This window comes from Cyprinus carpio, chromosome A8 (assembly GCF_018340385.1).
Source record: "Cyprinus carpio isolate SPL01 chromosome A8, ASM1834038v1, whole genome shotgun sequence".
Taxonomy (NCBI): Eukaryota; Metazoa; Chordata; class Actinopteri; order Cypriniformes; family Cyprinidae; genus Cyprinus; species Cyprinus carpio.
The window spans coordinates 6,318,072-6,330,708 of record NC_056579.1 but is presented as its reverse complement, the minus strand read 5'-3'; the positions used below and the strand labels follow the sequence as shown (position 1 = coordinate 6,330,708).

General features: G+C 35.8%; 1 protein-coding gene across 1 annotated transcript in view; it reads left to right on the top strand.

Annotated features, from left to right (window-relative positions):
- Positions 1 to 12,637, top strand: part of LOC109095337 (mediator of RNA polymerase II transcription subunit 27) — a 50,820-nt gene that overhangs the window by 9,258 nt on the left and 28,925 nt on the right. Inside the window, exon 3 of the mRNA XM_042761802.1 lies at positions 7,057 to 7,187. Within this exon, the coding sequence (XP_042617736.1) occupies positions 7,057 to 7,187 (131 nt within the window). The remainder of the gene's footprint in view (positions 1 to 7,056; positions 7,188 to 12,637) is intronic.

The window sequence follows — 12,637 nt, the reverse complement described above, 5'->3', positions numbered from 1 at the left end:
CTAAGAGGGGCCGAAAAAAAAAAAAGCAACGACCTTTTGAAAATGCACTGCTCTGAGAAAAATGTTTGATGTGGTAACTTTAGCAAGCTTGGATTCCTTATTAGTTCCAAGACAAGGAAGTGTAAAGTTGAAAGAACAGTGGTCTCCGCTCGCCTCGGCCTGCTAATTCCTCATTAAAAGAGCAAGGGACAAGTGAGAACCTTTGATATATTTTTTTTTCCAGTGTTTGCTATTCATATGAGTGAATGTTCATTTAAATTGTTTGTTTAGAAGGCCGTGGGGACGATGTCTGTTTGTAAAGTTTTTGATTGATGGTAAAATTGGATGAACCTAGATGATAATGAAACTTCCTTGTAGGGTTTAACCTAATTGCTATCGCTATTTAATTTGAAAACTCCAGGGTTGTGTTTCAGTGTAAATGGACAAAAAAGACTTTTGAAAACAATGGCGTGGCTGTCCACATTCCCTCTGCGTATCGTTGATGACTGTGTAAACAATGACATCATGCGCATTGTTGTACCTGCATGAATAGTCATGTGACCTACTTTTTCGTTGTGTAGTGTATGCGGAGAACGTTTCTGAAAACGCCAGTGTGGACGAGGATTGTTTTCATTTTAAACAGCAGACATTTTTATGTTTGGGTGAACTGTTCCTTTAAAAACTGTTTTGGTATCACCAAACTTGTTTAAATCCAAATGGGTTTCCTGCATGGAATAAGTCTGATCTCATTTGCGTTACCCATAACCCTGATTTATGAGAACCATATGAGAACCAGGCATGGAAAATACCCTAGACCTTGTGATCCCTGGCTGATATTTAAAAATTAATTAACCCCTGACTGCAGCATTGCTTCTCTTCCTCTCTTCGCCTGTCAATCTCTCTTTCCCTCTTTTACCTTCTTAGTCTTGAGGTGTCTGTTTTCTATCTCTCATTGCATGGGGATTAATATCTTAATTATCGCTTGTGACTAAATATTTTCAGTGAGACCATAGATTATGCATATGGATGTAACAGCCTTTATGTAACATTTTCAGCTGCTGCTATGTCTTGGTTATTCATTCTATCAGAGCTGTTCTCCATGCTGAGTTTGCAGGGATTTAAATGTATATTAAATTGCATATTTAATTGCACTTTCTAAAGATCTAATTTGGCATTTAACAAGCATTTTATATCCTAAGAAACTATAATTCTTCAAGGGACAGTTTCCCATGCAACGCTAAATGTTTCCAAATGAGACTATTTTTGACTTCACAACTGGTCATAGCTTTTAGAAATCTGATTATAAAGTAAATATTGTCGGTAAAAGTAAAATGTGATTCGAATTTGAGCAAGCATGACCGAGTTGAACAAATTGAGCCGATTTTCCCCTCAAGGCTGTGTAAAGTTTTCGGGGGATTTTTAGATAAAGATGCACTCATACAAACAGTCATTTCATCATTTTTCAGTGCAGAATTACAAGCGGCGAATGTTCAAAGAGAGTTGTTTCAACTTGTGCTTAATATTCGTTACATGGTTTTGCTGTTCCCTCCTCAGCGAAGCTTCTTTGAATAGATATTGGATTTGATGGGAGTGTGCAATTAGTTGCATGGAATAATGCAGGGACATTCCCTTGCATAAATACTAGTCCTCTAGCTCTGCTTATAGTATTAAATGCAAAAGCGTCGGAAATGAGATGCCCTGCAGTCTGAGCATTGCAGAGATCTGGGAGATGGTGATGGATGATGCACTGTCCTCTTAAAAAAAAAAAAATTTTAAGGCCTTAAAAATTAAGTGTTTTTAAATGTCTGTATATATGTATGCATGTGTATATGTATATTTATTAATTATATATATATATATATATAATATATATATAATATATATATATATATATATATATATATATATAAAAATTGCATATAATATTAAGCATATAGTTTCAAGGTGAAATATTTTAAAACCTAGTGTAGTTTTTGTATTTAAATCTTATATGTAATTAAAATTTTTGATTGGAAATGTTTTCTTTTTTACATAAATTTATTTAAAACAAAAAAAATCTTAAGATAAAAGATATATATATATATACACTAGGGCTGGGCGATATATCGAACGATATGATCATGCGCATCTAGTCAGTAAAGCCGGTTCCCTGATTAGCGCTAAATCGCCATCACCTGCTTTCAAATGGAGCGACATTTATAGACAGAGCCGTAGTTCACTGACAAGGTACGCAATATCGCATTCATTATCGCAGATGAATCGCCTTCGATAATGAACGCGATATTGCGTAGCTTGTCAGTGAACTACGGCTCTGTCTATTAAATGCCGCTCCATTTGAAAGCAGGTGATGGCGATTTAGCGGTAATCAGGGAACCGGCTTTACTGACTAGATGCGCATGATCATATCGTTCGATATATCGCCCAGCCCTAATATACACACACACACACACACACACACACACACACACACACACACACACACACACACACACACACACACACACACACGTATATATATAAAATGTACACAATTTTCAAGTAAAGTGTTTCCAAAAGTTTCCTTGGAATGCATTTGTTTGTTTTTGAACTGTCTTATTTAAATCAGGGTGTGTCAAATGAATTATAGCATGATAATGTGCTATAGCACAATGCAATGGTTTTTCTGTGCTTCTGTGATTGTGTTTGCTTCTATTGAAAGAGGCTGTCTTGTTTTGTTCCATTTGACGGTGACAGTGATTGTGTGTGCTTGTCCCCTGCATCCTCTCACAAGTCAGATTCTGACCCTGCGCTTTAATCTTCAACTGCCCCAATGAGATGACACTCTCAGCTGCCTGACAGCATTCTGGGTAATGCCTATCTTGTCCTCTGAGTCTTTCTCTCTCTTGTACTCATTCTCCGCTGTCCTCCACGTCTTTTGTCCTTTGCCTCAGTGTTGTTTCACTGTCCCTCTTTCTTTGGGAGCAAGATGTTGGTCTGGGTTCCTCTAATTGACGGAAATATATAGGCCCTTTAGGACTGGACAGCAATGTTTTAATCTCTTTTTCAGTATCTCATAGGGCTGCACGATTATGAAAAAAATCATAATTGTCGATTATTCCCTTGAAATTGCGATTATTAATTACGATTATCACAATTTACATTGAATGATGTTTATACCTTTGTTTAATGCAACTAATGGGAAAAACCCTTAAGATAACATGTAGTAAGAAAAAAAAAAAACATCTTAACCATGCAGAATAACATAAGTGGACTTTTAACAATTAATTGCCGCTTTGAACGATCACGTAATTGTGGCATCCATAATTGTAATCACGATTAGAAATTCGATTAATTGTGCAGCCCTAGTATCTCAATGTTTTTCAGCCTTTTGACAATATTCATTGCATATTTTAATATTAATGTATTTATTTACAGATAACATGAAAAGTTTGCAACCCATTTTACTTGTTATATTTTAGGATATTCAACAAGAAAAATGTATAGGATGGAACTATTTAATCTACCAGGTATTTATTAAATGAGTTTTTATTCCAGAATTTGGAATTGCCTTTGGTGTCATTTTAATAGAACATTATGATAAGTTATATGTATTAGCATAGTTTAGATTTTATTGAAAGAAATTACACATGCTTACCAAGGTTTAGGGCTGTCACGACATTAGATTTTTCATATCATGGTTATTGTGGCCATAAGAATTCACAATATTGATATATAGTGATATCTATAGAAACCTTGGGGTGTTGGAGGGGGTAAAGATCAGGCAAATTATTTTTTACTTTGTTTGAGTATATCTTTTTCTCCCAGCAAACATAAGGATACTGATAAATGCAGGGCACAAGACTCTGGCTTTCTCCGTCGTCTTTGAAGCTCCTATGAAATAACAAGAGAGAAAATACTGTCAAGTTCAACAGTATGATGAATAAATAATAATGGTAAGACTTTACAATAAGATGTAATTTTTTAACATTAATGTATTAACTAGCATGAATGAACAATGAATACATTTATTACACAATTTATTAATCTTTGTTAATGTTAATAAAAATAGTTTTGTTCATGTTAGTTCACAGTGCATTAATGTTTACAAACAGATAAGTTTAAAAGATAAATAAATGCTGTGGAAATATTGTTCATTATTTGTTATTTATATATGTTAACTAATGAACCTTATTGAAGAATGACCGCAGATGAGGCATTAAGTGCATGGCCCTGCGACCAACTTAACATTTTTAACAGTTTAATGTAGCAATGTTGTCGCTCAGTTTTACAAGATCAGTTTTAATCGTGCAACTGTTAATAGATTTGAACAAAGAAATAAAGTGTTGCTACGCACAGCACTGCATCTTCTTCTTGTATGACAGGTGTCAGCGTTAAGGCACAATACTGCCACCTGGCTGCTCAGCCAGGTACTGGCGCTGGAGTATTTACATGTGGTGTTATCATAAGAGAACTGTTCATTTTAAATATTGTGGTTATTGCTAATACCGATATATCATCACACACTAAATTAACACGATATCGATAATTGTTGCTTTGAATATCACAGTTACCGTCAATACCGGTATATCGCGACACCCCTACAAAGGTTTATCAATGTGCTCAATTATTAATGGCAGTTCTTATTAGTATCTTCTTTTTTTTTTTTTTTTTGGCTGCTTAATATTTTTGTGGAAACTGTGATCGTTTTTTTTGTTCTGGGTTCTGGGAATAGAAAATTTAAAAGAACAGCATTTATTTGAAATAGAAATCTTTTCTAACATTGTGTTTACTGTCACTTTTGATCAATTTAATGCATCCTTGCTGAATAAAAGTATTGACTACTACTAAAAAAAAAAAAAAAAAAAAAAAAAAAATATATATATATATATATATATATATATATATATATATATATATATATATATATAAAAGCAGCAAAAGTTGTAAAAAAAAAAAAAGAAAGAATAAATACCAGTGCAAGAATTTATAATTAAATGTTTCATATAAAATACAGTACAAAGTATTTTATTTAAAAAAAAAATAAAGTTTGGAAGTCACACTTCTCTGAATATTTGGATATCAATTCATTAGAACTGACAGTTTGAATTGAATTGAACATTATTAAACTGAACTTACCAACTCCAGTTCCAGCAATCTTATCACAAATATATCTTAAACATTCAGTATATCACCCAGTTATATTGTCAGAAGAATATTCTGAATAATCACTCTCTAATATTGTCTCTCTTTTTGTTTTTGTGAAACACTCCAAACTACAGAATTACCAGGGGCCAGTATTTAAACTAGTGGTGATTGATGTGGATGTTTTTAATGCACCAAATCTCTCAAGCCACTTGACATTCAAAGGCGCCTGAGCCATCTTGACAGCATCTTCTATGTGTGTGTTGTTTTTCACACACCTTTATATATACTCTTTATATATAATAAAAAGATATTTATACACATCTATCACACCATCCCACCACCATACATGCTTCGCTCGTACAAGATCTGGCCCTTAACAAGTCAGCTCATTAGCTACGAAAAGGAGATTCAGTTAATTAAAATAATACCCCGTTAACACAGCTGCTTTGGTCAGCCAAATTAAACAGGGGGAGTGCTGCGCCGTCTGCTTCTCACTCAGCGAACATTGCTCCTCTGCTTGGAACATGGCTAATTAGCTCAATAGGAGGAATATTTTAATAGCAATTAATGAGGCACGGGCCTATGCAAGCACTAATTTAAGAGCCCGGTTTGTGTGGGGGTGCATGCAGATGATTTGTGAAGCCCGATGAGATCGCTTTTGTCACCGCTTGTGTTACGATCAGCCTCGCTCGCAGGATGTTGCTTGTGGACTATTGATTTTCTTGAGATTTCCCAGCAAGCTGACTGCCCAGAGCAGTGGTGTTGGAGAAGATACTTTGAAGGTGTAGTTTGTCAAGCAATAAGCTACTCATTATTAAAAGTAGATGATTTGCAATCAAGTTAGCCTTTTGGTAGTTTTCTAACATTGAAGTTCTCCTAGGCTGCGTTTCTTAAAAGTATCGTAAGCCTAAGAAGTCCATAGAACCATTGGCACCAATGGAAAGCAATTTCCCAATATTTAACTGCCCAGATGTTGGTTAGGCATGCAGGATGAGTTCTGTCACAGCCATTAACATATGTCCTATCTTGAGTGGCGGAGTGCTACACCTGTGCTTTCTGGGTAGCGGACACCTTTCACATGGTTTCATCACATGAGCAGAAAAGCTATTGACAGACTTCTGCTATACTGCAACTTCAAAGCCAAAGATATTACACGTGCCATGTTACGTTCAACATAGTAAGACAGGAGGCGAGGGGGAGGAGGTGGGCAGGAGATGAGGAGGAGCACAAGGAAAACGTGATGGAGTACTATATGCAAGCAACTGTGCTTTCTCCCAGAAGAACAGATTGTTGACTAGATTGGAACTGTGCTTTGGGTAAACAATTCATAAAAGCCCAATTAGGTTGTGATTTTGTTTTATATTTTAGCTGTTCTTTGTAAAGCTGCAGAAAATTCTCTGGACACTCATGTTTTGAGTTTCTGAATTCAGGGCTTGAATACAGTCACCTTTGGACTCAAATCACACCCACTGGCCATAAAACTCTGAATAGATGCAGAAGTTAGATGTGATTGTATAGCTTGACAATTACAGTTGTCTGTTAAGTGTTAGTATATTCTTTACTGAAATGGGAAGTATTGAAGGTTATTTTATTTTTTATTATTTTTTTTTTTAAATAATATAATATGTATATATATATTGAAAAATGTTTCTTGAGCACCAAATCAGTGTATTAGAATGATTTCTGAAGGATCATGTGACACTGAAGACTGGAGTAAAAAAAATTATATAATATATGATATAAATAAATTAAATTTTTTAACATATTCAAATTGTAAACTTTAAAATACAACATGAATTGTTATAAATTGTTCACTTTAATTGTAAATATATATTATATGTTACTGTGTATTCCATATAAAGACCAAATAAATGTAATTGAATCATCATGATCGGGAGAATGAGTTTTAATTTTACAGCCCTAGTACATGAATATCTGTTTTTCTTTCTGTAGTTACAGTACCATGCAGGTCTGGCCTCCAGTCTTCTAAACCAACAGTCACTCAAACGCTCAGCCAATCAGATGGGAACATCTGCCAAAAGAAGACCCAAAGTCCAGCCCAGCACTCTAGCCCTTCCAACACAGTGAGTATGAGGTCATCTTTTTTTTTTTTTTTTTTTTTTTTACAGTTTTTCATAACCAGAGATGTGAAAGTTTATGATGCTCCCAATAGGGTCTTTTACACATCAAACCAGTTTAGTTGTTGTTAACTTTATCCAGTAATGTACCACATATGGACTTGATTCTCATGTACAACACAAGGCCTACATTCATGACAACTGCAGTCACCAGCATCTGCTTGTTCCGGAGAGCCATCAGCAGCAGGTCAGAGGTGACTCTCTTCCTCTCTATTGGTTCATCTGATTACAGTGACAGAGTAGAATAGCTCATTGTCTTCCGTGGTGTCACTGGGGTCTTAGACCATCCGCTTTAATAATAAAGCACTGAGAGTGAGATTCGGTGAACAGAGAGGAGAAGAGAGCATGGACTCTGGAGGGAAGATGAAAGACGGATGGAGAATGAACACAAAACAAGTATGAAGGGACTGACAGAAGAGACGAGAGCGGAGCCCAGGTGGTCTGTGTAATCTGATTCTGTTTATTTTCTTTCCAAGGTCCTTCAAAGTGATTGTTCATTTATTTCAAGCTGTAGTGCTCTCCTTTGCTATGATGCCTGTTTAGGTACTGATAGCACAATGTGCTGACAGATGCTGAAGGTCAAGGAGAAGAAACAGTCCTTTGCAATGTATAATGTCCTGTATCTACTGCTGTGTCCGAAATCGCTCTCTGTTCCCTATATAGTGTTGTCTAAACAATATGGAACAGAAATTTGATTCACTTTATATTAACATTTTTGAGCCCAGATTTATTGTGTAAAAGCAGTCTACATCAGAGTATGTGAGCAGAGCGTGGAGTGGAGCGGTGTGATTTTGACTGGAGCGAGGAGCAGATTTTTTAAAAGTTGTAGCATCGTGGTTTTCACTCGCTCCAATTCATGCCAACGGCCCGTAATTTAACTGCATATTTAGCAAGAATTCACATGTTAAACATATTTAGCTATAGCTTGATACAGATGGATCTCTCAAATCAGAAGGTTATAATGACGGCAATAGCCGAGGAGTTTGTCTGTTCCTTTTACTGAATATTTTTGGGTTTAAGCATGGTTGCTGCAAGACCAAGGTGCGCTCCTTTGTAGAATCCGCCTGCCGCACCGCTTTCAAGCCGCCCGCCTCTGCTCACTCAAGCCGGCCGCGGTTCATTCTAGGCCTCTGGCCTCTGCTCACTCAAGGCCTCGGTGTGTGACGTTGTTCCATTGAGAAAGCGAAATTACTTTGTTTTTGCCTTCCAAAAGAAAACACGACTAAAAATCATGTTTATATCACGTTTATAATGGGTTTTATGTTTTTGTCTCGTCGTTCCGTCCGGAAAAGGCATCACAATATGTTAAGAGGCGTAACATTTCGGTCTCACGCTTGAGGCATTCGGCCAATCACAGCACACCTCGCTTTTCAGAGAGATGAGCCTTGTGAAAATTGACGTGTTTCAGAAGGCGGGGCATAGCGGAGAAAGACAATAATGTACATTATGTGGACAATAATGTACATTATGTGGAAAATAATGTGTTTTTTTTAACCTTAAACTGCATAAACACATTTCATTACACCAAATACACCATATAATGTTCTTTTTAGCAGCGTCATATGACCCCTTTAACTGACACTATTAAACAATTTAATGCATCCTTGCTGAATAATTGTATTAATTTCTTAAAAAATTACAATCTTACCAAACTCTTGAGCGGTAATTTAGGTATGAGTTGTACTTGAGTGGAAATAGCTGCCCTGGGGCGTTACCATGATGGCAACCATCTGGACTGAATTATCTTTAAAAGGTACTTTGTTTTCATTCACTCCTATCCCAGCGAAGTCCACTATGTGGAGTTCACTATATAGGGAATAGTAGCTGAGTGAATTAGAGAGTAATTTCAAACACAACATTCAGAAGGAAGTATTTGGAAAGGCCTCAAAAACAAAAGGAAGCAATTGGTATTTCAAAAAAAATCCCCTGCAGTTTCCATATAATGTCAGTACATGAAAAGATTCCCCATCTGTCAGAACTGCTGGGATTGATGCCATTTTTCCTGGTTTTTGTTGCACCAGGCTGCTCCGGTCACAAACAGATGCTCACCAGGCTGAATTCAGTGGATTCGTTTTCATTCATCCACACAAAAAAAAAAAAACATTAAAAGTACAGTAAAGTAAGGTGATTATCACAAATCTGATTTTAGGCGACTGAAAGTGCCCTGAACCTGACTGGCCCATCAGTCTACAATAGGGATATGCCGGTATCAAATTTTCATGTTGTGATTAAATGCTAATGCTTTTAGCACAGTATACAGTATTATCACGACATTGAAATTTAGTTACAAAAAAGTGGTCATAATGCAGTATAACAGGTTTAATAACTTTTTTTTCTTATAACAAAAATAACTATACAATAAAGCAATACAGAAAAATATAGAAAGTTAAGTTTTACACAGATTAAAGTGCAAAAGAACTATAAAGACCAATAGGTATCACTTTACAATAAGACCTCATTAGTTAACCTTAGTTAATGCATTAACATTCACAATGAGCAATAGCTACATTTGCTACAGAGGTTATTAATCTTTGTTAAAAAAAAAATAAAAAGTACAGCTCTTAGTTCATGTTAGCTCATTAATTAACTCGTTTCGATTTTAACAACGTGTTGTTAAATATTGGAATACCTAAGATTAATGAATGTTCAGAATAATTTTTCATTTGCAGTTTATGTTAATTAATGAATTAAATAATGTTAACTACTGAAGCCCTAATCTAAAGTGTGAATGAACAATAAAGAATCAAAACACTTTCAAACAATATCTAGGGCATGTTGTAGTCCAGATTAAAATATTAAAAAAAAGTTTGAAAATAAATAGCCTATTAAGCCTAAATATTTAAGTATTTGGCGCTGTGATGAACACCACAGCAAATCCACAAATCTGAATGGCTATTTAAATACGTTTAAGAAAGCAGAGCAGCTGCTTTATTTATGGGGTTTCCAGGGTTTCTGCAGTTTAGCGCCATCTGCTGTCAGAGAGTGAATGTGCTTCATTCAGCGCGTCTCTCACGTGTTTCCCAATGTGCTTCTCATGCGGGCTTGTTTACATCAGAGCGGCACACTCTCTTTAAAGCAGCATACAGCGGTGTTGTACATTTTGACCAGTTAATGGGAAAAGTATTTTTAAAATGCATTCCAAATTCTGAATAATTTGTAATATATAATTATTCACGGTATTTAGAAGTGCTCACGATAACAATACCGTGCATATTCATTACCGTGATATATGCATTACTGAATATCGGCACATGTCTAGTCTACAATGCACTGTGTATGTTTAATAGCACCATGCTTTTTTTTTTTTTTTTTGGATGGGAGAGGATGTTGAATGGAGCAAGGTGAACAGAGACAACGGCTCTTCTGTCAAATGTCATTGTCCTGATGAATTTGCCGTTTCTAAAAGGAGTGGCGCATGAATTATGCAGCACAACCTTCATGCGCATTTGCTTTTATGTTACTTTTTTACGTGCCAGCTTTCTGAATGCATTTCCGTCCAGCATTACTGCTTGCTTAAATGAGTGTACTGATAGAAAGTAAGGCTGTCCCAAAACCAAAGGTTTCTAAATGCATTTTAATAGATGTTTACTGTGTAAATAAATAATATAATAAATAATTAGTTGTAGCTGCCCTAGATTGGGTGTGCTAACTAATTTGCAAGCAAAGGGATGCCCAGTCGTAGTGGTTGAACATTTTCTAATGATAAAAAGAAAATGAGTAGAGACCTAAAGGACTTTCAAAATAATCAAATCAACAAACCAGACGCTCTGTTGATTCATTTATTCAATCAGTCTGCTATAATCATTCATACTGCCATTAATGAACCAGCAGGAGTTGCTACAAAGCGATTTATTTTAAAACCACGGCATATTAAACTAGCCTGATAATTGAGGCCCAGAGGAGAGTCTGGTCCCATCCTGTGCATTCATCGCAATATGAATCCTGTAAACAGAATTACACAGCATTAACTCATATTATCTGGCTCAAGGGGATCGTGTCTGTGCTTGAACACTTTCCCACCAGCTAAGTAGACAGCAGATAAATACCTTGTATTACTTTATGTAATCTGTCCACTGTGAGGTAGTTATGATTTTGATTTGTTAATTTGATTTGTTAGTCAGTGGGAGTTTTACAACGTCATGGTGTATGTATTGAAACTCACCCCCGGTCAGCTCAAGGTGACCTTAGTTTTCGCCAGTCAGGGCTTTCTGTTGCTTTTGAATCTTCAGGATATGAGACTGCCGCCCTCCTAGGATCAATGCAGAGTGCTGTTGTCATTTTAGTGACTCCTGCTCCCATCGGCCAAACAGGCAAAGCCACAGTTACTGAACCGAGACTAATTCATTATACCACCCTCATGAGACCTGCAGATTTCCTTTACATGTTACTATAATTAAAGGGATAGTTCACCCAAGTAGCTAACCTGTCTCCCGTCTGTCATACTCACGCCTGCCTGCAACCCTCGAATCGCACTTAGCCTAGGTTTCTTACAGTTTATTATAAGTATTTAATGAAGTTCAGGTTTCTTTCTCATCTTCATCTCAGGGAGTTTTCCCATCTTCACATCAATTAGTTTCATTTGTGGTTAATCAAGGTTTCTTTCTCATCTTCATCTCAGGGAGTTTTATACTAATTAACATTGGCTCATTCATTGGGTTGTATTCAATTTACCTATCTTTTCAAATAAGCCTTACAAATCTAATTAAGATTGTAATGAAGAGGTGATTTTATTCATTTGACTTATTTGGTCATTTTAGTCTTACATAGTACTTATGAAAACATATGTTGTTAATCTGGTTTGTGTGCTGTTCAGGATGGATTGCAAATTTTCTAATTCCTTTGTAGTTCCTGATTTTTAATTGAGTTTGAATAGAAGGAAACAGAATTGGAATAAATTTAAATTCAAAGAAATTCATCTGACTGTAATTTTAACTAGAAAAGCCAAGTTTGCCAATGAAAGCTTTGAAAAAAGTTTAAAAAGCACTGAATAATTCATATATTTAATTTGGTTTCATTTTTATATTTGATGGATGATGAATAGATGATATATATAATTCATACATTTAATTTCTGATATTTTTATATTTGATTCATTGATGGATGGGTGGATAGAACTGACTAACATTCAGAAAGCCACCTTTTGAAATTAAATTTATTTTGGTCTGTTTTGTAATATGAATATCACGAAGTGCATCTAGATGGTTTCATGTTCCAGACTGGACGGAGCCCTGGTCAAGATGTGTTTCTTTCCTGTGCTGCATTGCAGCAAAGCTTAGAGAGCAGAGTGTTATGAAAATTTTAGTCATAGCTGATCCCTGATTAAAGGAAAGAGAGGAAGACAGCATTCGTTTATCAGTATTCATCTCACCCTCACATGCAGTCACAAGAAAGGGCTA